Raw genomic sequence first — 26,485 nt, 5'->3', positions numbered from 1 at the left:
CTTTATCCACTCTTTGAACAATCCTTCATTGTAATCTTTCATAATTTTTCTCTTTCATCCATGGCACTGTAGTTAATATCCCTGGACATGGGCTGTAAACTTCTTGACAATGTTGCACACAGTGGACACAGGAATACTAAGATGTCTGGAGATGGATCTTGAGATTGTCCTTGCTTTTCCACAATTTTGGTTCACAAATCTTCAGACAATTCTTTACTCTTCTTTCTTTTCTCCATGCTCAGTGTGGTATACATAGACACACACAACACAAAGGTTGATTAAACTTTTCCCCATTTTAACTGGTTGCAAGTATGATTTCTATATTGCCAGCACCTGTGAATTGCTACAGGTGAGTTTAATTACAAATTAAAGGAGCATCACATGCTTGAAATACAATTATTTCTGAAGATTCTGAAAAGGTGCCAATAATTTTGTCCAGTCCATTTTTGTTCTGTGTAGAATGTCTCAGATTTGGCTTTTTTGTGTGTGTGTGTGTTCCAATACAAACAAAAGAAATAAACCTGAGAATACCAAAGTATTTGTAATTTGTACTTCTGGGAGAAGTAGTGCATTATCTGGCAGAAATGCAGGGGTGCCAATATTTTTGTCCATCACTGCACACACAGACACACACACACACACATCAAATTATCACACATCAGCCTATTTTTGTTATCTGGGAGGGTTAAAGTTGGGGATTTAAAAAAAATTTTTTTTTGCAGTGTTCTCATTGATCAACTTTTGATGTTTGACTGCCCAATGTGTGCACCAGAGGGCGCTCTTCTACCATAGAAGTGGGCTTGGTTTTGCCATGTTTGGGGTTTGTAGTCAAAATGGCATCCTGTCTTAACAGACAAACCAGTTAAGCCTTCGTTTTACCAGTAGGAGTGTATATGAAGACAGTGAGTCGAAGCATGCAGCAGCTACGTAACTACACCATGTTCCTCTTACATAAGCGCTGGCACCAATTCTGCAGCAAGTCCGAGCTTCCGTTTAAAGCAGGGCTTATGACTCACCCAGTTGTTTTTCATCCTCTGTCTTTTTACCTTATGTGCATTAACTCATTTTCTCCCTCTTTTTCTCCCTCTCTCTATTTCTCTGTTCTTTTTCCATGCTCTGGGTGTGGCGGATTGATGCGTATGTGATACTTTTCTCTCTTTCTCTGGGCTGATGGTAGGTTGTGCAGTTCAGATTCCTGAGCAGTGAGTGTACCAGACACACCCAGTCTGACAGGCATGAACTGGAAGGTCTGCACTGCGTCTTTTTTCTTCACCAGCCTCTACAGAAACGTGCACAACTTCTTATCAGCCCAGACCCCTTCAAACCACTGCAGTCGGGCCTATCTTTGAAACCCATAACCAACACCCCAACTCCAACTTCCTTAGTAGTATGGAAACAGTCTTGTGTTTATTTTTCCTGGCTCACTGTGCAGATGGGCGGAGCCTCTCCCCTCTCGACCAGTCAGAACACTTCTGCACTTGGAGGGAGGGGCATCAGCTGTTGACGTGGTGGAGTGGGAGGAGTTGAAGGCTTCTGGCTTCACTGCTGGGCGTGTTTCTGTTAGTATATGCGTGTATGTGTGCATAAGGGATATATTTTGTTTTTTTTTTAGGCCGAAGGAATTTGAAGTGACTCTCTTTTAGATTGGATTACAGAGTAAAGTGAAACAGAACACTGTTTTGTTACAGATGGTACGTATCTGCAGCTCTTGCATTTCTGTCTGTGGTTTCCTGCCGCTGTACCTGATAGCTAAAGATTGTGCCAACTGCACTGCAGTTTGTGGAAATGATTACAGTGCTTTTGGCACGAAAGAAACTGCTCGTTTCATTGTTGTCTGAGAGACTGAAAAGACCTCAGTTCATCTCTTACTGATTTGTCTGACCAGACTTCATCTAATCAGGAAATTGTTAAAAAAGCTGGTTACTAAGTTTACTTTTTTGTTGTTGACTGCATTGGTTTTAGCTTTAGAAGGTTTTAAGTTTATGATCAGCAATTCTGCATGTCAGAACGAGAGCTGTCTGTCACTACTGTATGTTCACATGTTAGATATGTTTGTGGCATCAGTGTGCCATTTTCATATTTTGTAACCTTCCATTTTTACTTACGCTCATGTCAAGAGGTAATAGGCCTACATAATGTCTGGAAGCATAGCTGGAGAAGGAATTCATTTTGTAATGCAACAAGCACACTACACCCTGTCTGATTGGTTACAGATTTTGCTTGAAGGTGACAACCAGATGGAATCTAGCATAGAGTTGCGTAGTTTACACTAGTGCCATCATGAATCTGTATCCTCACTTGTACGTACATCAACTTTAAATGTTTTAAAATATAAATCCATTGCTGTGGGCTCACAAGAACGCAGTTACGGCATCTACAAAACTATTTGCATTGAATTTTCCTCAGTTCTACTATATTATACCATTCACGATTACATTTAGCCTACACTTTGCTGCTGGCCATTTAGTACATACTTGAAGTGCATACTTGATTGCTTGCAAGTAGCAACTTGAAGTCATTTTCCACATCCAGGATGTTACCTCATAATAATGTTATGTCATTTGTAATGTACAAGCCAACATTTAAGTCATCATCAGTCAGAATCAGTCATAATTCATCATATTTGCGTAAATCACTTCTGTAGTCCCAGAATTGATTGCAGTCACTTAACTAGTTGGTCTTGAAATACAATCTGCCCAGTGTCATGCTAATCTATTCGCTAATGAACCTCTCATTATGCTAGTAAAACCTTCCCATCCTTAAACCTCAGTGCTAACTGCTAACATCATATCGTCATTACATCTTAGTTGTCATAATACAGAAATGTTATCGTCATAGTTACCTAATAGCTGGTCTTAAACAAACGTTTTGAATGTGAAACTTAAGATGTCACACAATGGATTAACTCTGTAACCACAGAGGGTACTTTTGAGGTAATCTGGCTGGAGACGTGCGTTAGTCATGATTTTTGTTAAAGAATAGAATCAAACAATGAGGTAATTGCTGATGGCCTATAAACCGCAGATTTATCCTGTTTAGTAGTGCTGTTGAGGGAGTTTGAGCTATTGGGATGATTGGGAAGAATCAATGCTAATATGCTATCATAGCTTACTTCTGTTTACAAATCACCAGTTGTTATGTTAAAAGGGTGTGTCTATGTGCGACTCCACCAAACTTGCTTCTTCAGGATGGTTGAATTAGAAGTGGGGAGTGGCACGGAGGCTAAAACAGGTTGAAGAAGACCTGTGTAGTATGTACCCAACCCGTGTTGCTATTTCCTTTGTCACATTAGCTAACGCCTGCTAACACAGTGAGGTTTCTGGGAGGAGTTGTCAAACTTGGACTGTTCTGCTAAATGTGCACAGACATTGTTGTGTGAGGGATCCATTAGTAGTTAGATTGTCCATTAGGAATTTTGACCATCATGATACTGAGATAACAATGTGAGCTCGTCATTTAGGCTGGTCTGAGTCATGTGTGCCTTTGGGCCTATTTTTGGGTATTGACACATTGTCTGTGTCAGTGACATCAGCAAAAGCCATCCTAGACTATTTTAAGCATAACATTTAAAAGCAAAATTATTTAAATTGCTCATTATTTAGAGGATCATCTGTTGTGGTTACATTGAGATCTGTGGAATGTTTAGTTCTGTTTTGAGTGCACTGAGTCAGCATCAAATTAATTTCAGTGCTTCTGTACACATTGTCCTTTTAAATCGTACCTGCCCTGTGTTTACCCACAAATTTACCCATAATGCTTTTTTTTATTTTTATTGCTGAGCAACATTTAATAGAAAAAATATTTAAATTGCTGACTCTGTCATTATTTGGAGGATCATCTGTTGTGGTTACATTGAGATCTGTGGAATGTTTAGTTCTGTTTTGAGTGCACTGAGTCAGCATCAAATTAATTTCAGTGCTTCTGTACACATTGTCCTTTTAAATCGTACCTGCCCTGTGTTTACCCACAAATTTACCCATAATGCTTTTTTTTATTTTTTATTGCTGAGCATGCATAGTGTTTACCTGACTAAAAAGCATGTATCTAGGTGGTTTCTTGCACGCAACCTTTAGCTCTACACCCATGCTCATTCAATTAATGTACTCACAGTAGCTCTCTTATGGGTTTCCACATTTTTCTGTTGTATTGTTGTTGAATGGGTTGGGTTATTATGGTATCAGCCAAGTATTTCCGAAAAAAAAAAATACTTTTAAGAGTTTTTTCTAATGTTGTCCATATGCTCCGAGCCAGCACTTGTATTATCATTGTTGCTCATGTATCTTTATTTAGTGGCGCAGAGAAAGGACACCGACTGTTGAATGTATGCTAAAGGCCCTTTCATGGCTTATTTGGTAGCGACGGGTCTTCCTGAATGACTATTCTGTGAGCCCTTTCTTTTCATTTAAAGATGTGGTAGAAGTTGTGGCCTAGTGGTTAGCACATATGCTCTGATGTGTGATCTTGAGAGATCTGGCCATTTCTCATCATACGCCATTATTTCCTGTCATTCTTGGCTGTCAGTATCCCAAAAAAAACAAACAACCAACAACAACAATGATTATTTTAATAATTATAATAATGATAATTCTAGTAATGATTATAGTAATGTTATTATTACAATAATAATTATATACTAATAATAGTACTATTTCAAATTATTATAATATTGATTATAATAATTATATATTTTTTGTTTATTGTTTAATAATTGTCCAATAAATCTGAAAAACCTTAAGACTGTATAATGCTTGATGTTTGTTATTATTATTATTATTATTATTTTATTAATATTAATATTATTTCAATTTATTGGGAATAAATAATAAAAAACTGTTGTTGTCATCATTAATCATATTTTGTTATCATTATGAATTTATTTATTTATTAATGATTACATCTAATAAATTGAAGAACATGAAGAAAGTAAAAGGACAAAGTAGTCTTTAAAAAGAAGTGATCTTTTATATTTTTAAAATTCTTTTAAGTTCCTCTGACCTGCCATGACAACCATGTAGCTTGTTTTCTATGTCAAGAAGGTCATGTAGGACAATGTGACACAATCAAAAGATATAGTTGATGTTTAATGTAGAGTTACATGGAAGTCAATTTTGGACCAATGAGATTTCACAGTGGGTGGGGCTATTCAGTGCAATACTCTATAAATAGAAATATATCTACAAAATGTCCTGTCGCTAATCACTTGATTGGCCAACAACTTCAGATTTTAAAGGAATAGCTTTTATCACATGAATAACATTGAGTATTTATTTAACTGTGTCATTATCTCTGGTTCTTTGTATTTCATCATCAACAATCCACCCTCATTCAGTTACATAACCTCAAACCTGCTGAGCTTGTTAGAACACTTCAGGCAGCATCAAAGCAGTAAATCTATATGTTGGGTGCTCCTTGACGCTATGTTCACAGACCTTCTGGGTAGAAGAACATTGAGAAAATGTAAAGGCCAATAGAAAAACGAGCCATGGGCTGTCATCATTTCATCCTTAAGCAGTTGCATATATGGCACAGCTGTGTTTAAAGTTCGGTGATGATGATTATGGTGGTTTGGGGGTTAAAAGGTCTTGCCTAGTTATACAAAAGCCCTTTAAAATGCAGTTTGTAAACCAGTAGAGCTACTGAACAATTGAATCCTTACAGTAAGTCATGTAGGATTGTTATTGCTTCAGTGTTTTGTATTTGTATCTATTAATGATGCATTTGATTTGAATTTGGTACATTTTTGCTCGCATTTGAAATCATTCACAAATATTTAAGTGTGTTTGATAATGCATTCATGGGTTTTATCAGCATGACCTTATGTTTCACACTAAACTCATGATTTGCATATGATTCTGGCTGTTTTTAATGTAGTGAGAAGGTCAGGGAAAGTAATGGGTTTCATAGTGCACTAATGCATTTTTATTTATTAATAGCAGCAGTAATGCTTTTCATAATAATGTAAATGCATTGCGTTTTCTCAAACACTCAACTCTTCTCTTTCTGTCTTTCTTTTTGCAGTCTCAGCAGGTCACACCCACCCCAACATCTCAGGTCTCCACAGCGAATCCTGCAAAATATGAGGTAAAATCCTTCATTGTTTTCAGTCTTTCTCTCATTTACTCCATTTATTCACATTATCTCATTTGTTTGTCTGATGGAAAGACTCATATTCTACAAAATGGTTTATAGTCCACTCTACAAATTTATCGACCCATCATGTCTCCACTGGTTGTTGATAGCCGTCTGCTTTTTCCTTGGAAGTATTCAGGTGTCTGTTCTGTGAGGGATGCTACTGTGTTTTTAAGAGGTGTTGTGTCGTAGCTGAACGGAGAACTGGGAAAAGTCTTCTGTCCATTCAGATAAAGTGTTTAAAGCTGTTCCTTTAAGATGGTGGAAAGCAACTTTGTTGCCTGCCCTCAAGTCATACTCACAGCTGTGATAATGTGTATATTCCTAATTATAAGATATAAATTACAAATGTCTGCATATATTGCACTACATTTATTATGAATTAGCTTGAATCGATAGTATAGATAGACTACTGGGAAAAAATACAGGGTTCCTGTTTTCTTACAGATTTTCTCCTTTTCTCAATTAATAAGAAATAAATATGTATATATTTATTTATATATATATTATCAATTTATTTATATTATATACATCATGGAAAACATTGGTGTAAAGTTATGGGAACCCTGAAGATATACAGGGAGAAAAAGAAAATTAACAAGCTGTTTTTTTGTTTTTTTTGTTTTTTTAAACAAGCTTTTTGTGGGAAAAAAAAACTGGAAGAAAAACAGTGTCTTTTGCAATGATTTGCCAGTGCAAAAGACACTGCCACAATACTAGGCTGTTGTGGGTGGTTGTCGAGACGCTTGATTTATCAAGCAGCACCATTAAAAAATATACAGCAAAGATATAAAAGATAAAGACGTCTTTCTACTCTCCTCTTGCATTTACATGGACTCTTAGAGGACATTGTTGGTTGCTTTTTGAGACTGTTTGGTTGTTAACAGAAATCTTTTCTTTTTTCTTGTCTGTTGCCTTTGGACAGAGCATGTTGGGATATTTGGTTGTGGCAGGACATGGTGTCTCCCATGAGGAGTGTCTGCCCTATGACTCACTTTCCTGAATCTAGTTACAGCTGGAGTTTGCTTTTGATTTGCTTGCTTGTAACTGCTGTTTGTGTGATTTGTTAATTGTATCTCTCGTCCCAAAACTCCCTGGTTAACAAGTTTCTATATCTGATAAAAATAAACGTTCACGTTCTGATACAAATAAAGAACTGCCCAGGGAATGTGTTTTGCAAGACTATAGTTAATGCCATTCTGGCACAACTAAGCTGAGGTGCTCATGTGAAAGACATATGATTGAATCTGCCATAATCCCATTGCCTTTCAACAAGAAACACTCTAAACATGATATAATTTAATAATAATAATTTATGCATTTAGCAGACGCTTTTATCCAAAGCGACTTACAGTGCATTTAGGCTATACATATTTTACCAGTATGTGTGTTCCCTGGGAATCAAACCCATGACCTTTACGCTGCTAACGCAATGCTCTACCACTGAGCCACAGGAACATGATATATGATTGCCATTTTCACATCTGCATGGTAGAAAGGACCTACACAATCGTCTACTGCAGTTGTGACTGTCAAACCCGGCACCACGCCTGCAACCCCAGCAGCTCCTTCAGGAGCATCTGCTGCGGGAGCTGCAGGAGGTGGAGGCTTCACCACCACTCAGAAAGGACCTTCTCTAGTCACGCCACAGGTAGACACCGTCTGCTGGATTTTATCGGACTACAGGCTTCTTTACATCTTCCTCAAGCTGGGTTTCATCAGGGCCACACTGCACTTTTTTCTCAAACACTCTTTTTGCCTTTCTTTCCTAACTTGATTTCTTGCTTTCATTCTTGGTTAAGATTTTTGGTGAACACTAACACAACACGTTTGGGCTGTTTCCATTTCCACAACATCTGGAAAACATCTGTAGGACCGTTTGTTGCACAAACTTCTCTGTCTAATGGAGATGGTGTTTTTGGTATTTGTTCTTTGGGTCTCAATGCTGAACACATTCATGACTTTTTGGGTTGAACATCAAGTTTAAATGTTCTCCTCTGCCATTTCGAAACTAAACCCCATCTGCAAACCATCTTCATTTGGTTTTATCCATCCATCTCATCTCATCTTCATATTTAAAGTGCATCTTGAGGATCCGCTGTATTCCGTTCTTACTCCTGCATACTGATTGCAGGCCACAGTCTCTAAACCCACACCTGCACCTTCTGCTAAAGTCCCAACTGTGAGCTCTGGGACTGGACCTGCTGGAACGACAGGAGTGAAGCTCACAGACCCTCTGAAAGACAAGGCCCAGGTACACCAGTGCACAGCATTCATTGGCATTTGGCTTCTCTTGTCCATCTTCTTCTGCAAACAAGACTTCATGGACATGCCGCTTTTGTGATATCATCTTCTGCATGCCAGTTATTGCTGCTTTTACTTCAAGAATTTTCTTTTGATGGATAATCCCACCTAAGCAATGTCTCATTCTCTGATCACCACTCTCATGGCATTCACCTTTCACACATTTGTGAGGAGCTGCATCATTGCACTCCTGAAAAGATAAAACTTATCTTATTTTTCTACTCTTTGGCTCTCTGGGTTAGCTTTGGCTGCACAATTGTTCAGTTTTGGTTTTAAACTTGGTGTTAATTCTCGAATATGTGGTGCGTATGCTTCTGTTAGAGTACAACCATTCCTTCATCCAAACCGGGAGCTGCTAAGGTGGATCCGGCTGTTGGGAAGCCCTCAGCCCCGGCCGGTGCGCAAAAGCAGACAAGCGCTCAAAAGGTACTTTAATGGAATGACAGAGGATCATCAGGAGTGCATCATAATTACATCATTTTTACCCTCACATTCTCATGCTAAAGGTGCAAATACTGGACATTTGTGCTTGAAAAGCACCCAGTGTATCTTATTGGATTTTAAAAGGGCTTTTGGGGGAAATCCTTTACTTTAAAAAAAAATTAAATTTTTTTTATACTAACTGCTACCGCCAACTCAATGTAACACATTTCAAAACAAAACCACGCACAACTGCAGGATGTAAAGCCACTCTTGTTGGTCCAGATAGCATATGTACACTGGCAAGAAAACGTTGGAAAGGCTGTAAATCATCTGGGAAACATTGTGCTCTATTGTAAGCATTGTATTTGCTTGCACAAGCAGTTGACGCATAACATTTTTTAAGATTTCAGGTTAATTTATACTGATAAGAATAAGGTCCTGTAACTGGTCACAATTTCTTTTAGATTTTTCACAATTTTTAATCACTTATTTTGCCTTCAATTGTCGTCAATTTTGTGAACATTTTTATGATCTTGTGATGTAACAAATACTTTTTTCCCATGTAGTCCCTCAGTTAATATAAGCTCATAAAACATCATATTAAGAAATAATTATGCCTTTTAAAAGATTAACACACTCATCTAACCTTCCAAACGATTAAGATCAGTTAAATAAAAATAAAAAATAAAAAAAAACTTTTGAATGGTAGTGTACTGATAAACCTCCCAAAGGAAAATATATGTGATACCTGGGAATGACCAAGTAGGGTAGTGCAGTCCAGGTATGTCAGTATGGAGTATAATAAAAAGGTATTTTGCTCTGGGTTGCAGGTGCAAGTGGAAGTGGGTCCTCCAGGAGCTAAAGGCAGTACGGAGGTGAGTCTACATGCTGACTTTATCTTTGTGTGATTATCAGATACTCTGTATGTTAAAAACATCCCACTGAGTTTATTTTTATGCCTGTGTGTAGGATGTAGATCCGTTTGATGCCCTCTCTGGCACATTACCATCATCAAGACCTGTGGCTCCTAAAGTCCCAGCATTCACTGGACCAGAGGTCAAAGAGGTACTGCATGAGTGTAGATATTAGAGTGATGTGTAAAACTTAAGCAATAATAGCATGTGCTTGTGAATGTTGATTATTTAACAGCACGTGTCTTTCTACACGTGTGTTTTCTAATGGAATGTATTGCATGTCTCAGCCAAATGTAAAAGCAGAGAAGGGTTTTATCTGTGGTGAGAGAGATGACACATTGCCGCCCGGATACAGACAAGCAGACCTGGTCAGTTGGAGATCATACAAATTCTTAACCGCTTCTTTTTTCTGTTCATTTCATGTTATTAGTAGTTAAAGTGATAGTTCAACCAAAAATATGTTGTTTCAAACCTGGATGATTTGCTTTCTTCCATGCAACACAAAATGAGGATTTCGAAGAATATGCTGATTGTTCTTTTCTATGCAATTACAATTAATGGAGATTGAGGCTTGCGGCGTTATGCAAATCTTCCCACATTGTGACGTAGACATGTGGGGGCGTGTTTAAACAAGGCGTTTTAGGAGGGTGTGGACGAGTCTTAACTTTTTTTAAAGAATATCTCTTTAGGTTCGAGACTTTAGTCTTGGCAACTTTAGGGATCTTATCTATTCACGAACAGCTTGTAACATTCCAAAGAGAAAGGAAAACTTGAAATTGCATCATATGACCTCTTTAAGCTTCAAAATGGTCAGAAATGCACCAAAAGCATAATAAAAGTAGTCTAAAGAAGGGCTTGTGTGCTATATTACAAGTCTTCTGAAGCCATGCTGTCTTTTTGGGGGTGAACTGTCCCTTCAAACAATCATTCCTTCTCTCTCCTCGCATTTGTTTTGTTTCCGTCTTCATAATGCCTTCATGAAACCTGCCTTTTTAATTATAGCTTACCGATGTGTGAAAGTCTTTAAGAGTCTGTTTTCATTGTTTCGGTCTAATTCAAAGTATTGTTTTACGCATGTTTTTCAGTCACTATTTTAGTCATCTTTGAGTCTAATCGTTGTTAATTTGTCCATTCAGGAAAAGAAAACACCTGCTGGAGTTCCTGAGAAGCCTAAAGATGTTCCCAAGGTAGGCGAGTTGCAGAGGCCTTTTACTGTCCGTGCGTTCAGTGTGTTGTTTTTAGCCCTTTTCTAATCATGTGACTCACATTCTTGTAGTTCACACACACTTTTAAAGTCTCCAGTGTTCCCAGCACCACATTAGCATTCTACGCCTTTCTATTACAGTCGCACTGTTATTGTCTCTTTCTCACTGCATTTTCCTTGTCCTTCTGTCATTGGGCATTGTGCACTAAAAATGCAGTTGTTTTGTGCACAGACAAATGTTACATATCTGTTCTTACCTTCAATGTCATTATTTTAACGGAGTATTAGCATAATACACAGCCAAACCATGTTTTTATATGGGCAGTTTTGGCCATATTAGGCCAGTTATGCATATGCCTGAACAGGCTCTGTTTTATGCATGACTTATCCCACATCAGTCTAATGCATATTATATTTGTTAACAGTTATTATAGAGCCACATGGTTATTCAATTTCAAATAATATTTATCTATATTTAACAAAAAAACAAATTCCGTTATAAGGCCACTAGGAGTCTGTCAGTTGTTTTTTAGTATTTTAAATTAACTGTAATTTAGTAGTATTATTGATATGTTCTTTTTATTTTTTGATAAAATATTTAATAAAATATTTATATATTTTATATATTCCTGTTTTCCATAAATTTAGAATAAAATATGAACTTATCAATATGAAATAATCAGTATGAACTTTGATGAATCATTATTTCTGTTTGAAAACATTTGCACACAATATGCATGTTTGGTGAATAAGGCCCATATCTACTGTCACACTCAGTCATACTGGCATGTATGACTTGTTTATGAGACATTTGACATCTCGCTGATATTCACTCATGTCTTACCATTATTCTTCATGTCTTTTTCTATCTGTATTTTAGTGCCAAATATTTAGCTTGTTCTAAGGGTGTTGGCTAGCAAACAGAAGCAAACACAAATTCATAACTCATTCACTTTCAGTACATTGTTGCCCAATCAGCACACACACACACACACACTCTCATCTAACCTGTATAGAGCCACATGGTTATTCAATTTCAAATAATATTTATCTATATTTAACAAAAAAACAAATTCCGTTATAAGGCCACTAGGAGTCTGTCAGTTGTTTTTTAGTATTTTAAATTAACTGTAATTTAGTAGTATTATTGATATGTTCTTTTTATTTTTTGATAAAATATTTAATAAAATATTTATATATTTTATATATTCCTGTTTTCCATAAATTTAGAATAAAATATGAACTTATCAATATGAAATAATCAGTATGAACTTTGATGAATCATTATTTCTGTTTGAAAACATTTGCACACAATATGCATGTTTGGTGAATAAGGCCCATATCTACTGTCACACTCAGTCATACTGGCATGTATGACTTGTTTATGAGACATTTGACATCTCGCTGATATTCACTCATGTCTTACCTTCTTTCTTCATGTCTCTTTCTATCTGTATTTTAGTGCCAAATATTTAGCTTGTTCTAAGGGTGTTGGCTAGCAAACAGAAGCAAACACAAATTCATAACTCATTCACTTTCAGTACATTGTTGCCCAATCAGCACACACACACACACACACTCTCATCTAACCTCTGCTGTATTTCACTCATTATGCCATACAGGTTTTGCTTAAACACTCATCGCCCACCCTTCAGTTCTCAGAATATTATGATCACCGTCTCAATATTTTGTACAACTTTTCCGTTTGTTTTGCCATGATCGTTCATAGAGAGCTCAGCTTATTCAGCTGGTGGTTGTTTTATACGTTATAAGCATATTGTTAATGTCGGGCTCTTGGTATGCAGAGGGTGTGTCTGTACATTTCCTGCCAGGGCACATGCTGTTTGTTATTCCCCCAAAATTGAGCTTGGGGCTCCCTCTAATGGTCATTCCTAGAATTACATTATTAGACGTTTTTGTCACATTTTCTGCACTATTCCAGTGGTTCCCAACCCTGGTCCTGGAGGCACCCCAACACTGCACATTTTGCATGTCTCCTTTCTCTGACACACCAATTTCAGGTCTTGAAGCCTCTACTAATGAGCTGATGACCTGAATCAGGTGTTTGATTAAGGAGACATGCAAAACGTGCAGTTTTGGGGTGCCTCCAGGACCAGGGTTGGGAACCACTGCACTATTCTATATCATTCATTTCATTAAGGTGTGATTGTTTAATGTTTTCTGAAAGCCTATAAGCACAGACGAGGCGATGGACTCCCTCTCAGCAGGGTTTGTGTCTTCAGCTCAAGCTGCTCCCAAGAAGACAGATGTGGTGAGTATCTTGACAGCAGTTTGCTATCTATTTGCTTAAGTCAGGGGTTTTCAAAATGCACAGACCCCCAATTATAATGATCCCTTTGCAGTCAAATTGTATTTAATTTTTTTATTCCATGTATAAAGGCCCACTTATTCTCATAAAAAAAATCATAAATATGTGTATATGGAAAATATATATATTTTTTAACATAAATGTTATATAGTTATTACAATTATTATAAAAATAAGTTGACAATTTAAATAACAAATATTTTCTGCATACCCCTTTAGCGGCCCCTGGCTTCAAACATATTAGACTGTTTAGTTGTATATGCATAGTCTTGACTTAATGCAAAGTTGTGTTTCTTTGTATGATATTTATTCACTGTTTTTCAGAAAACTGAAACAGTAGGAGCAGTCGATGTTCGTTCGGCAGGCATCTCCAACTTAGCTCCCCCTCCACCCTATCAGGTAACAGCATTTTAAAACACTGCGACATTATTTAACCCTTTCCAAAACTAAACATGTCTCTCTCATCTTAAGCAGAAACAACCGACAACATCTCAGCCTGCTGCTGGAACCAAATCACCTGCTCCACCAGCTGACAAGAAAGCCAGGATCGAGACCCCTGCACAACCCACTAAACCAAAGACAGATCAGGTCAATAAAAAAAACGTTTTCAATTTGATATTTGAATGAAATAATATTCTTTACATATTTTAAGGATTTAATATTTTAGATGAGTCAACATATTTTAATTATAAATAAATTGAAATTGTGTCCATTTTCTCTTCCTCTTCCAGACGGACAGCTCCATGTCTCTGGACGCTCTCAGCGCTTTGGGTGATACACTGGGTGCTCCAGAACCACCCAAAAAATTACCTGAACTCAAGCCTGTGCAGATAGTTGATGTAACACTTCTGTTTATTCTTTCATAATTCTTATATTAGATTATAGTTTTCTATGTTTTTTAATCATTTACATGTTTTTGAGCAGGAGAAGAAATGGACATCAGAGAAGGGTGTTCGCGTCGGGGAGAGAGAAGACACACTCCCACCAGATTATAGATTCTCAGAGGAAGAGCTCATGAAATATCCTCCTCCTGAGAAAGAGGTCAGACACTGAATACAATATACTAAAAATCTCAAATTATTGTCTTCTATTAGTGTTCATTCTTATTTAATACTTTACATCTATTGAGAATGTTAACTTATGTGAGCAGAAATGAGTTGTAATAATGGTGTGCTGTGATTGGCTGCTGTCACTGGATGCTGTGTTCTGATTGGTGGATGTCTCTCTCAGCCCTCACTGAACACAGACGATGCACTGGACTTTCTTTCTGGAGGTTTCACGGAGCCCGCGGCAGCCCCTGTTGTTAAGGCCCCTGTTCCTCCTGCACAGGTAATAATTTATAATCATTTTCATTAAAATGAGACGCCATAAGTGCAATATTACATGATGTAATGCTTATAATGTATGATAGTTCAACAATGTTCATTTGTTTAATCAGGAAAAGAAGAAGCCTGAAGCGGTTCCTGAAAAGACTAAAGATGCTCCTAAGGTAGGAAAGCTGTTTCTGTGCCGTTTTAAACCATTTGTAGTCAAATGTTGTTTAAGCCTCCATGCTTCATTTTGTTTCTCGTCAAAAGTAGTTATTTTAGAATAACTTTTTCAAACCAGGAAACAAAGAAACCTGCTGGGGTTCCTGAGAAATCTAAAGATGTTCCCAAGGTAGGACAGTCGTGGAGGCCTTACTGTGTTTATTTTGAGATAATGACTGGCTGACTGTACATTATATCACTTTTGGCTACTTACCAATTGAATAACTGGACATGAAATATTGATTTGATTTGAAATTGCTTTATTATGGGATAAAAACGTGACCGATACGAGAGACATTTGGGAAAATGATCAATAGTACAGTATAACATACATGACAGAAATATATTTAAAACAGAATGCAAAGATTAACCATGTATTCTAGAATGCTTTGTAATAATGCAGATCATTTTGTGTTAATGTTTCTCTTGAACCGATTAAGATGCTTTCTGTCTTTCTGATCTTCTTTTAGCCTAAAGTGGATGAATTATCAGCACTGGATGCTTTGGCAGGTGATTTTGTGGCTCCTGCACAGTCGGTGCCTAAGGTCAGTTTATTGCTCGATTCATATCTGTGCTATTATTGCACTCAGTCCAGTATTTCCTGTATTTGTTTTCACTCAGAAGATGATTTTTCTATTCTTTTCCATTCTATTCTTGTGTGCTGTAGGTTTCTTCGGGGGCTCTTAAAACTGGCCCTCTTCAAACACCACAGACCGATGAGGTATTGCAAATACTAGACAAAAATTGTATTCACACAAGTCACAAAAATATATGAAATTGGTCATGCTAAGCATATCAGTGGTATTTATTGTGTTAGAAAATCTTTTTGGACCCTACAGAGTTTTATTATCTCTCTATTTCTGTCCTGCTCTCTCATATGTGTAGGACGCTCTCAGCGCTCTGGGCGACACACTGGGTGCACCAGAGCCACCCAAAAAAGAAGCTGAACTCAAACCTGGGGACATCGTTCATGTAATAATTTTATACTACTTATGTTTTTAGTTTACAAATTTAAATGTGGCATAGGTGTCATTGCTACATTTCTTGATGTTTTTTTAAAATAATTGAATGTTTTTTGAACAGGAGAAGGATTTGACATCAAAGAAGGGAGTTCGTGTTGGAGAGAGAGAAGACACGCTCCCACCAGATTACAGATTCTCAGAGGAAGAGCTCAAGAAATATCCTCCACCTAAGAAAGAGGTGATAACGCTGTCACATAGCATAATATGACACTGATCGTCATTAAGAAAGTCTCATGGATGTGTGTCATGATTGGTCACTGCTGCTGGATCCTGTGATTTGATTGGTGGATGTTTCTTGTGTCCCAGCCCTCCTTAGACACTACTGAAGCTCTGGATATTCTGTCTGGTGATTTTATACCCCCTTCGACGGCATCGTCTGGCAAGACCCCCGTTTGTCCTCCCTCTAAGTCTCCCGCTACGGTGAGATTCATGGACGTCCAAATAGGAAACAATAATCACAAATCAAATCAAAGATTTTATTTTTTATTTTATTTTTGTGAAATATTATTGCAATTTAAAATGTTTTAATTTGTTTTAAAATTCTAATGTGCTCATTTGGTGCTGAAGAAACCATTTTTTTTTATTATTATCAATTTTGAAAACGGTTGTGCTGCTTAATTATTTTTTTATTTTTTTTTAGCCTTCAGATTCTGCTTCAGATTTGGCTTTAGATGCTCTTGCAGGCGATTTTGTCGCTCCTTCTTCTGCATCTAAAGTTCAGTCTGCCGTCTCTGGCCCCCCACACGCTGGCAGACAGGTAAATGTCCAATTTATCCATATTTACACACAATATACATTTTCTCACTTTGCTTCTATACTGACTTTCTCTTGTACTGTTTGTTGAAGTTGTCAGACGGTACCTCATCAGCTTTGGATGCCCTCTCAGACACTCTAGCAGACTTTAAAGCCGCCCCTGAGCCTGCCCCCGTCCCGCCTAAAGATGTTGTTAAGGTAACACTCGTTTTACTAACCCTTAGTAACCATATTTTGACCATTGATTGAAATGAAGCTGAAAAAACACCTTATTAATGAGTAAAATGTGAGAAGAACCACTAAACCTTGTGCTTCCTGCCATTTGTGTGGTGCCTGCCACTCTGCATATCCTTACAAAGTATTCCAATATTAGGAAAAACTGGCTGAAGTTCATTTTAATCAAGGTTCCTAATTGTTTGTTTGGCAAAGATGCTCATTTTACATGCAAATATTTACATACGCTGCTTAAAGGTACAGCAGCAAAATCAATTTAACTCTATTTGAAGGGAAGGTGAAAAATGGTCATGCAAGATAAATTATGACAGTACTATATCCTGAAGTTCTCAGCACTTCTTTTCCCACCACAGGAAAAGAATATAGTTGAGGAGAGAGTGAATAAACCAGGTGAGAGAGACGACACCCTTCCACCAGATCATCGGTTCACAGAGGAAGACCGCGAGGTGACTTTCCTTTCTCCATCATGTTTCCATACCAGTGGATTTCATTTATAGACAATTAAAACTAAAGATTTGAAAAATTTTACACTTATTCTTCGGTCTTCACTGCAGGCATTTGAAGCAGCAAAGCAGAAAGACGTCAAACCAAAGCCGGTACTTTATGAGAAAGATTATTTAATACAGATTTATATGTACCATTATAAGAAGTATTCATAACTTCAATAAACAAAAAAACAGCATTTCTATAATTTTGATCATTAAGAATCATTGTTGACATTTGACTGTCTGTCTGTCCATTTCTCAGACATCAATCGATGACACAGCAGCCCTTGACATGCTGTCTAGTGATTTTTCTGTAGTACCGCCTGTGAAGCCCTCAGCACCTGACGCCCAATGCTTCACCCCTGAACCACAACCGCCAACATTTAAGGTACCACAAACAAACCTGCCAAGGTAACATCCCTCTAAGTTCTTTACACAAATTCTGTGTTATATTTTTTTATTTGTCTTTGTTTACAGGCATCAGGTCCAGTTTTCGACGAGCTGGCGGAAAAAGTGATTCCCAACCTGACTGACCCCAAAGCCAAAGACAGCAAACCAAAGGTAAAAACCACATTTGACTTTCACATTTGTTTTCATATTATTCTTTTGAAGTCTAATATTTGAATAAAAAGACAAAGGAGATAATGAAAAGTAGGATAAAAGTGTGCATGCCGATTCTGAAAGAGCAGCAGGTTTTTCCCCCCAGACCCTTCATACTGGTTCAAACCAGTTTATATCTGGGGTCTCTATCTTGATTACAGGGAAAGGGTGCAAAACCTAAGTCTAAACCAAAGGTAGGTTGTATTTCGAAATGAAATGCATGAATTTGGTTCTTATACTGTAGCTTTGGCTCATAAACGGCAGCATGGAGAAACACTAACTCAAACGAAAAATCCCATTCAGTCACCATTCCATCGGCTGAAGCACAAACACATGGCTGTGTATGTTCTTATTCGCTGAAAACCTGGGGGACAGTTTGCGTTGTTTAAGCACTGTGGCTGGTCTGTTACTCAAACGCTTTGCATTTACAGCATACTGAATTCATTATTACTCCTAGTGTCCACATGGTGGTGCTCTGCCAAAAAGCAACTTTCCTAATTCTCAACCACATGCTTGCATGAAATGATTGTATACTTGGTTTGCATACTTAAAATTCTGATTTTGTGTCCCAGAAACAGTCAGTAGAAGATTCATCAGCCACAGAGAAGCAGCCCGGTAAACTGAGCTCAGATGTGGTGCCTTCATCTTCCACAAAGAGCGGAAACAGATAGATCACACGTCAGTATATGTACAAACCTCTTTGAATTTTAATTTAGGTTTTTATATGTTTATACTACCATGTAAAGGTTCAGGGTCAGTATTCAGATGTGGTGCCTTCATCTTCCACAAAGAGCGGAAACAGATAGATCACACGTCAGTATATGTACAAACCTCTTTTTATATGTTTATACTACCATGTAAAGGTTCAGGGTCAGTATTAAAGAAATTAATCAGAAAGTCATTTATAATGTTACAATAGATTTGTATTTCAACTAAATGTTGTTCTTTTGAAGTTTCTATTCATCAAGAAATTCTGGGGGAAAAAAGTGGGAAGTGTCATAGTTTCCAAAAACTATTAAGCAGCACAACTGTTTTCAACACTGATAATAAGAAATGTTTCTTGAGCAGCAAATCAGCATTTTAGAATTATTTCTGAAGGACCATGTGACACTGAATACTGCAGTAATGATGCTGAAAATTCAACTTGTGTGTGTGTGTGTGTGTGTGTGTGTGTGTGTGTGTGTGTCTGTGTGTGTGTATATATATATAATATTATGTTTACCCATGTATTTGTTTTTCAGATTTATGGTGTGTCTCCTCATCCCTAATACAAGCAACCATTAAAGGGAGCTTCTCAGTCTAGAAATATATTTTATGGTGGACATGGAATGAAACTAAAAAAATTATAACTGCACACAGACACTTAAACATGTATTTTCAGAGTCCCCCTTCCTCTTCTTGTCTCCTAAAGCCAAGCAACAATAAATATAACAATCTTTTATCTCCTTGTGAATGATAGAACATGTATATACGGAAAGGATGTTTACATCAAGCGCATGTATTGTTCTGTTTTTTCAGTCATTTATTTTGGTGTGTCGTGATATTTTTTCCACAGTAAAAAAAAAAAAAATTATGCCATATACAATTTTTTTCCCCCTCTTTACTGGGGGTCTCTCTACAGTTTTCCTGTTCACAGAGATGACAGTCTGTTGCTGTTTGAGGATCTATTGAGACACTAGTGTACAGAGATGCCGTAGGTTATGAATTCATCGTTTACATCGTTGCCGTAGATGACCGTGATGATGTCTTTTTGAATGCTGTTGAATGTCTGTATAATGATACTAGTCAAAAAAGGTTTATATGGGAGGTGTTTTTCTTTGTAGTTTGTTTCCTGAAGTGCACTTACAAGGATGCTCTCGAAAATAACTGTAAAGTAATATTGCTAACACTAAACGCCCCATGTGCCCATTTATCACAGAAGCCTTGGAAAATAATCGAACAGCTTGTGTTGCACATGTTGCACTCTTAAAATGTTTTCCACTTGATTTTGGAGGTGAAATTAGAATTTTTTTGCTTAAGCTCAAGGTTTTAAATGTATTTTCAGAACCACTAGTAAATTGACAGGTGTTACATTATATGTGGTGGGCAAAGTCAGGATCTTTCACTTTAATTCACTTGTTTAAGGGCAACCACAACGTTGCTGTTTTGCTTATCATCAGGGCTCACTGTTTGATGCTTTAAAATCTTCTAATAGCTTTCATAGCTGATGATAGAATCCTAAATATGACCTTTAAACCCAACAGTGTCATGAAATGTTGAACAGATTCAGATCCTAGAGCGTTCTAAGATGTTGTGTACTAATTTTGACAGGACGGTATTTTCAAGAAGGGATTTTTACTTAAAATATAAAACAACTTGTTTTGTTAGTTTGGAATGTTCTGTTCTTAAAATCTTTATTCAAATAAAGGTGTAATGATGATAGGGGCTCAGGTATATTATTTTTTGGGTGTGTGTTTACAGAGAATGATAGTAGGCCTAGTTCATAAAATATTTATTAAAACGTAAATTCAGACCATTCGAACTGATTAGTCCATCTTTATGTATTGTGAGATCAAGCTATCAAAATTAAACATACCAATAATCCAAGTATAAATAATCATTTATGTGCTGTATCATAATTTCCATGGCGTTTATATGCTGGGATTAGGCTAATATATGTTAAGGCTAAATTTGATTATTTTACATAAAAAAAAATAAAAAAAAACTACTTTAAGCTAATTTTGAGTCATTGTATTTGGTCTATTCATATGACTAAACGATCTGTCCTTTACACTTTCATATCTTACATATTTACCATAAATGTACATGCAGTATAATACTATAAACAAGAAAATGTTACTCACCATAGATGAGGGACAAAATAGCCTAGTACAAAATATAATGCATATTTGATGCATTTTATTCAAATGTCAGCACACAGACAATCGGTTCCTCTACAAGAACAGGAACAAAACTACTGAAAGGATGAAAAAAATCTTAATCACAATATACCACAAACAGCAAATAAATACCACTCTAAAGTCCTAATACAAGTACTGTGTTTATTTCGTTATTTGTCTTTCTTTACAAGATCAGGTCGAGCTGGCCGACAAACTGATTCCCAAAGCAAACCAAAAGTAAGAATCAGTATTTTGCTGAGCATTATGTGGACGCTGAACATTCATTTTCAGGTCACAGAGAGCTAGAAGTATCTCTAGGTCTTTCACTACATCATAAGACTTTCACATTTTTCAGATATTATGCAGTAGCTTTAGTTCCTGAACGGCAGCAGAGAGAAACTCAAACTACAGTACAAATCACATTCAGTGACCTGTCGGCTGAAACACAAGCACATGGCTGTATATGTTCATATTTACTGATGTGACAAGACAGTCTGCATTGTTTGAGCACCTTGTTTGCGTTTACAAACCTCTGAGTCATACAACATACACAATTCCGTATTACTCCTATTGCCCACATGGTGGTGCTCTGCCACAAACCAACTTTGGGTTATTTACAAATCAAAATGTTAGTGCATAGTATGGAAGCCCGTTTCCGCCACTGAATAAAAAATAAAAGAGGTAATTGCGACTTTTTATCTCACAATTCTACGGAGCCCGGGAAGTCACCTGTAGGAGAAAAAAAAAACAATCCGTCCCCTCGGTTTATAAACCGTACTCACGAATTCTTAAATGCGCTCAGATTTTGTAAACCGTACCTTCGGATGTTGAATCCGTACCCACAAATTCATAATCCGTGCGCATGCTTTCGCAATCCGTTCCCTCGGGTTTGTAACCTGTACTCACGGATTCATGCAGTAAGCTCCTAGGTAGCCTACGTGTTAACGAATCATATTGTATATTGTTTTATTGCATATTATTATGTGAAATAGGCCTACAGCAAATAGTCTTAAGTGATTCTCTATCAATTGTAACGGTACGAGGTGGAATACAACGATTTAATAAGAAAGATGTGCATCAAAATCTTTGTGATAATCTTAGCACTTGATTATTATTGTATAATAAACCTGGCATTGTGACTGACTTTGGAGTCATTTGTTCCTCTTTTGTAAGTCGTGCTGGATAAAAGCTTCTTCTAAATGCATATGTAACCTAAATGTATAATAATAATAATAATAATAATAGCTATTATTATTATTATTATTATTATACATTTAGGTTACATATGCATTTAGAAGAAGCTTTTATCCAAAACGACTTACAAAAGAGGAACAAATGACTCCAAAGTCAGTCACAATGCCAGGTTTATTATACAATAATAATCAAGTGCTAAGATGATATAAACTCGCAATTGCGAGACATAAAGTCGCAATTCTGAGAAATAAAGTCAGAACTGCGAGATATAAACTCAAAATTGCGAGTTATAATGTCAGAATTGTGAGACATAAACTCGCAATTCTGAGCACATATCAGTCTTTTTCCCCCCTCAAAATTGGACTTTAACTCGCAATTGCGAGTTTATATCACACAATTCTGACTTTATAACTCGAAATTGCGAGTTTATATCTCACAATTCTGAGAAAAAAGTCAGAATTGCGAGAAAAAAAAGTCAGAATTGCGAGATATAAGCTCGCAATTGCGAGGAAAAAAGTCAGAATTGCGAGTTTTTATCTCGCAATTGTGACTTTATATCTCACAATTCTGTGAAAAAAAGTCAGAATTGTGAGATAAAAAGTCGCAATTACCTTTTTTTTTTTAAATTCAGTGGCGGAAACGGGCTTCCAAGTATTCAAGACCTTAATTTGAAATTCTTTACATCACTGATATGGGTATATGGTATGATTACTTCATATTTTGTTTATTTGCAACTGAATTTTAGTTACAAATGAATGTAGAAATAGACAGCAAAAGGAATGCAATTCGTTCTGTAAACTTAGTATCTCAGCACAATCTATGAGACTGATCTGAGGTTCTTCATATCACTGACAGCCAGCAGATGGCAGATTTCTCTTTTAAACTGATTACAGTTATGCAATGTGACACTGAACATGATGTAATTTAAAGCTTAAAATGCTTTTGTGATCACTTTAAATCATCATTTAATTAAATTAACATTTAATTAGCCTACATTGAAGCAAACACCAAAACATTTTACTAGGAACAGATTAAAATAATAATAAAAAAAAAACAGTCTGAGTGCTGTCATAGTATTAAATGTAACCCTAACCGATACAAAGACATAATGACTTTAAAAATCGTCTAAACTCACTGGAAAAGAAATAGTGATGTTTTGAACGTGTTCAGTGTGAAATATTAAAAGATTAAGATTTAAGGCTGTACAGTCTGAATAATCATAAAGGAAGAAACTGCTTTTAAATTTGCTTAGTGAGAAGAAATTGAATCAAAGATATCATTAACCAGTACTGGACTTTCCTGTGTCTATACTGGAGCTAGAACTGGTTGTTGGGCAGTTTTGCATGGCCAGCAGGTCTGGGTCTGTTTTTTAAAAAAAAAAAAAAAAAAAAAAAAAAATATATATATATATATAAAACACTAGCGACATTCATACATTCTTTTAAATAAATTACATTTTTAAATAAAATATTTAGCAAAACTGAGAAAAAATAAGATTTCCAAAACTTAATAAATCCAAAAGTAATGAAAGCAGATTCTATGAACATAAGAGTAAATTGGAAATATATGCATATAGGTGATTAAAATATATGCATATATGTGACCCTGGACCACAAAACCAGTCTTAAGTGTCAATTTTTCAAAATTGAGATGTATACATCATCTGAAAGCAGGGTGCAAAAAAATCTAAATATTGAGAAAATCGCCTTTAAAGTTATCCAAATGACGTTCTTAGCAATGCATATTACTAATCAAAAATTAAGTTTTGATATATTTACGGTAGGAAATTTACAAAATATCTTAATGGAACGTGATTAAAAAGTGTCACATATTATATATGGAAATATTTAAATGGAAAATTAAATTAGAGTCCTCCCATGGGGCTCGGTTAATGACCAGACCCCTTTTTCATTTGTTTAGTATTTCACTCTTATTAATAATATAATGTATAAAATCTAGGTAATATATAGCTTATTCTTATAAACCAGTCCACATATTTGCTTGTGTGTTTGCCTTTAGGAATAGTTTAATTGTTCTGAAATAAATAATCGTGTAGTATTGAAATTTTACAGCTACAGGTACATCTTACAGCTACTGTTTCTTACTATTGCAAATGGAATTTGCACATTTATGATTCCTGTGACACTATATAATTGTGGATTTTATTTAACTGACTGTGTTCAAGACATAAATTCAACTAAGAGTAATTGTGTGCAATTGCTTATTTGTTCCAAAACATATTTGGTCCATTATCAATTTTTCAAACAATGTGCAGTTAAAAATGACCATTATCTATTGCAGTATGCATGATTTAAAGGTGGATGTGACTTACGGTTGCAATAAAAAATTGTGATGATCAGCAGAATGAGGAGAAGAACACAACCAGAGGCCAGAGATGACAATATCCAAATCGCACAGTTAATGCTGGGCTTGACTGTGAACATAAACACGTCCACACACACACACACACACACACACACATACACACATACATATACAGTATATATACCGATGATGTATACATATATGCTATGTATATAAATATATAGTCAAACAAACCTTGTTCTGAACATTTACACTGTGATTTTGTCGTAGCCATCGGTGGTGTTGGAGCAAATTTCGTTGATAATGGAGCAATTTTTGGAGGTGGTGTTGTTGGATCTATAACAAAGATATAAGCAAAAGGATTATGGACACAAATATGATCCTCTATATTCTTTTTTTTTTTTTTTTTTACATTTTCAGTGAAAATGTCTAAACTTTAAAACAAGATAAATTTGAGAATCAAACATTGTAATATACTAAGGATTGTTTTCAGAGAATATATCTTAAAGTTTAAACTCTGTACTCCATTAGCATTGTTTTAAACATAAACCTTACTGTTTTTCTTCTCTTTTCGTTTTTGTGAAATCTATGCTCGCAACAAAACCAATCAATTTGTCAATGAGGTAACAAAAAATAACTTAATTCAAGACACATTCCCATTAAATGATTAATGAAAACAAATTATTATTGTATGTAATTTTGCTTCTCAATTAAATTTCTTGTTTTATGTGTGTTATATATGAAAAACTGTGGAAAAAACTGAATAAAGAATATTTTTGCAGTATATTTTACATGACTCTTTTGAAGAGTCTGCAGACAAATGCAGATGTGATCACTAAGCAAAATAATTCAATTCATCATAATGTTTAGAAAAAAGCATTTTCTCACCTGGTTCTCCATTAATTTCAGTCAGCTCTCCAAAGATGAGTTTATTGTTGTTCATGGCTGCGCAGGTGTAGAAACCACTGTCTGTCTTTTTATCGAAAGACTGAATGGCCAAACTACCCTTACCACTTTTGTTCACTTTGTATTTTGTCTGATTAACATTACCCTTTACATCTGTGCTTTTAACAGTGAACAGATACTTTGCACCACTTCTGTTTATTTGAAACCAGAATGTAATGACGCCGGGTTTGGGGTCACAATTGATTGGTACCTCCTCTCCTTTTCGGTAGATGGTATTTGCAAAGTCCCCTATAGACAAAGCAAAAGTTTTAGATGAAGTAAAACAAGACTTTAATCCATGTGAGAACCAACATAATCTAGAACAGATTTTAATAAAAAACTACAATTATTTTATTCATGTGGTTGTTCAAAAGTCATACAAGTCTGAACAGAATTCTTCTGCACTCACATAGAATTAACTTGTTTTACTATAGAATTCACTGAAACTTAGCCCTTCATACATTTAAGCATACCAATATGAATATATATATATATATATATATATATATATATAATTTCTGTACTGTATCATAACTTCCATTCCATTTCTATGTTAAAAAATAGCTAAAAGTTTAATTTTAAAAAAGTATTATTTTACAGAAATAAAACCCACAATAAAATGACCGTAAATTGGCTGTATATAATTTTTTTTACAAATATTAACTTCTAGGCAAAATTTGAGTCATTATTTGACTTGTATTTGATTTGCTCTGTTCAAATGATCGCAAGCGATCTGTCAATCTCACACACTCATTCCTAAAACATTTCCTATAACGTAACCGCAATATATTATATACAAGAAAATGTTCTACTTACCATTGAAGAGGGACAAAATCACAAAAAATCCAATGCATATTTGATTCATGTTTTCAATTCTCAGCACAGACATTCAGTTCTTCTATAACACCAGGAACAAAACAACTAAAAGGATGAAAAAGAATCTCCCCGTCTGCCCCTCCCAAACCCTGACTTTCATTTTCATGGTTTTCAACTGAGAAATTGTACTTAAGAGATTAAATGTTGAAATGTATACTTTTTGCTACTAAAATACATAAACCTTTTATAAAATATGGAAAATAAAAAATGGTCCAGGAAAAAAAAATTAAACATGAATACAGAAAATTAAATGACTGCTTGATGGACAAGCGGCATCAAAATGTAGAAATACAAATCAAATTTTAGTGTACATAAAAGTATACCACTTAGATCGAGTAAGG

General features: G+C 35.9%; 2 protein-coding genes across 16 annotated transcripts in view; one reads left to right on the top strand and one right to left on the bottom strand.

The window, feature by feature from the left end:
- Nucleotides 1-20,344, top strand: part of LOC107754625 (calpastatin-like) — a 38,348-nt gene extending 18,004 nt beyond the window's left edge. For 5 of the 15 annotated variants that reach the window (XM_016571152.1, XM_016571147.1, XM_016571153.1 and 2 more), the window contains 30 exons: nucleotides 6,019-6,081; nucleotides 7,625-7,780; nucleotides 8,264-8,383; nucleotides 8,755-8,859; nucleotides 9,687-9,731; nucleotides 9,826-9,921; nucleotides 10,058-10,138; nucleotides 10,907-10,957; nucleotides 13,163-13,246; nucleotides 13,627-13,701; nucleotides 13,774-13,890; nucleotides 14,034-14,141; nucleotides 14,227-14,343; nucleotides 14,533-14,631; nucleotides 14,741-14,791; nucleotides 14,911-14,961; nucleotides 15,302-15,376; nucleotides 15,499-15,552; nucleotides 15,717-15,803; nucleotides 15,915-16,031; nucleotides 16,160-16,273; nucleotides 16,494-16,610; nucleotides 16,700-16,804; nucleotides 17,194-17,286; nucleotides 17,395-17,436; nucleotides 17,588-17,713; nucleotides 17,803-17,886; nucleotides 18,087-18,119; nucleotides 18,498-18,603; nucleotides 19,167-20,344. In XM_016571152.1, the coding sequence (XP_016426638.1) occupies nucleotides 6,019-6,081; nucleotides 7,625-7,780; nucleotides 8,264-8,383; nucleotides 8,755-8,859; nucleotides 9,687-9,731; nucleotides 9,826-9,921; nucleotides 10,058-10,138; nucleotides 10,907-10,957; nucleotides 13,163-13,246; nucleotides 13,627-13,701; nucleotides 13,774-13,890; nucleotides 14,034-14,141; nucleotides 14,227-14,343; nucleotides 14,533-14,631; nucleotides 14,741-14,791; nucleotides 14,911-14,961; nucleotides 15,302-15,376; nucleotides 15,499-15,552; nucleotides 15,717-15,803; nucleotides 15,915-16,031; nucleotides 16,160-16,273; nucleotides 16,494-16,610; nucleotides 16,700-16,804; nucleotides 17,194-17,286; nucleotides 17,395-17,436; nucleotides 17,588-17,713; nucleotides 17,803-17,886; nucleotides 18,087-18,119; nucleotides 18,498-18,596 (2,565 nt within the window). In that variant the 3' untranslated portion in view covers nucleotides 18,597-18,603; nucleotides 19,167-20,344. Of the gene's footprint in view, nucleotides 1-1,554; nucleotides 1,692-6,018; nucleotides 6,082-7,624; nucleotides 7,781-8,263; nucleotides 8,384-8,754; nucleotides 8,860-9,686; nucleotides 9,732-9,825; nucleotides 9,922-10,057; nucleotides 10,139-10,906; nucleotides 10,958-13,162; nucleotides 13,247-13,626; nucleotides 13,702-13,773; nucleotides 13,891-14,033; nucleotides 14,142-14,226; nucleotides 14,344-14,532; nucleotides 14,632-14,740; nucleotides 14,792-14,910; nucleotides 14,962-15,301; nucleotides 15,377-15,498; nucleotides 15,553-15,716; nucleotides 15,804-15,914; nucleotides 16,032-16,159; nucleotides 16,274-16,493; nucleotides 16,611-16,699; nucleotides 16,805-17,193; nucleotides 17,287-17,394; nucleotides 17,437-17,587; nucleotides 17,714-17,802; nucleotides 17,887-18,086; nucleotides 18,120-18,497; nucleotides 18,604-19,166 lie in introns of those variants that run through there. The other 10 variants (XM_016571158.1, XM_016571159.1, XM_016571155.1 and 7 more) reach the window with 9 other exon arrangements.
- Nucleotides 20,345-22,653: 2,309 nt separating this feature from the next.
- Nucleotides 22,654-26,155, bottom strand: LOC107754627 (T-cell surface glycoprotein CD8 alpha chain). Its single transcript, XM_016571163.1, has 5 exons — nucleotides 26,085-26,155; nucleotides 25,212-25,517; nucleotides 24,558-24,659; nucleotides 24,331-24,432; nucleotides 22,654-23,360 (listed from the first exon to the last, which is right to left on the bottom strand). The coding sequence occupies exons 1-5, from the start codon at nucleotides 26,131-26,133 to the stop codon at nucleotides 23,278-23,280; spliced, it is 642 nt and encodes a 213-aa protein (XP_016426649.1). The 5' UTR covers nucleotides 26,134-26,155; the 3' UTR covers nucleotides 22,654-23,277.
- Between the last annotated feature and the right edge of the window lie 330 nt (nucleotides 26,156-26,485).

The sequence above is a fragment of the Sinocyclocheilus rhinocerous genome, unplaced genomic scaffold (genome assembly GCF_001515625.1).
Source record: "Sinocyclocheilus rhinocerous isolate Xijiao unplaced genomic scaffold, SAMN03320098_v1.1 scaffold1373, whole genome shotgun sequence".
NCBI classification, from domain to species: domain Eukaryota; kingdom Metazoa; phylum Chordata; class Actinopteri; order Cypriniformes; family Cyprinidae; genus Sinocyclocheilus; species Sinocyclocheilus rhinocerous.
Note: the sequence above shows the minus strand (reverse complement) of the source record. Positions and strands in the feature narration are given on the sequence as shown.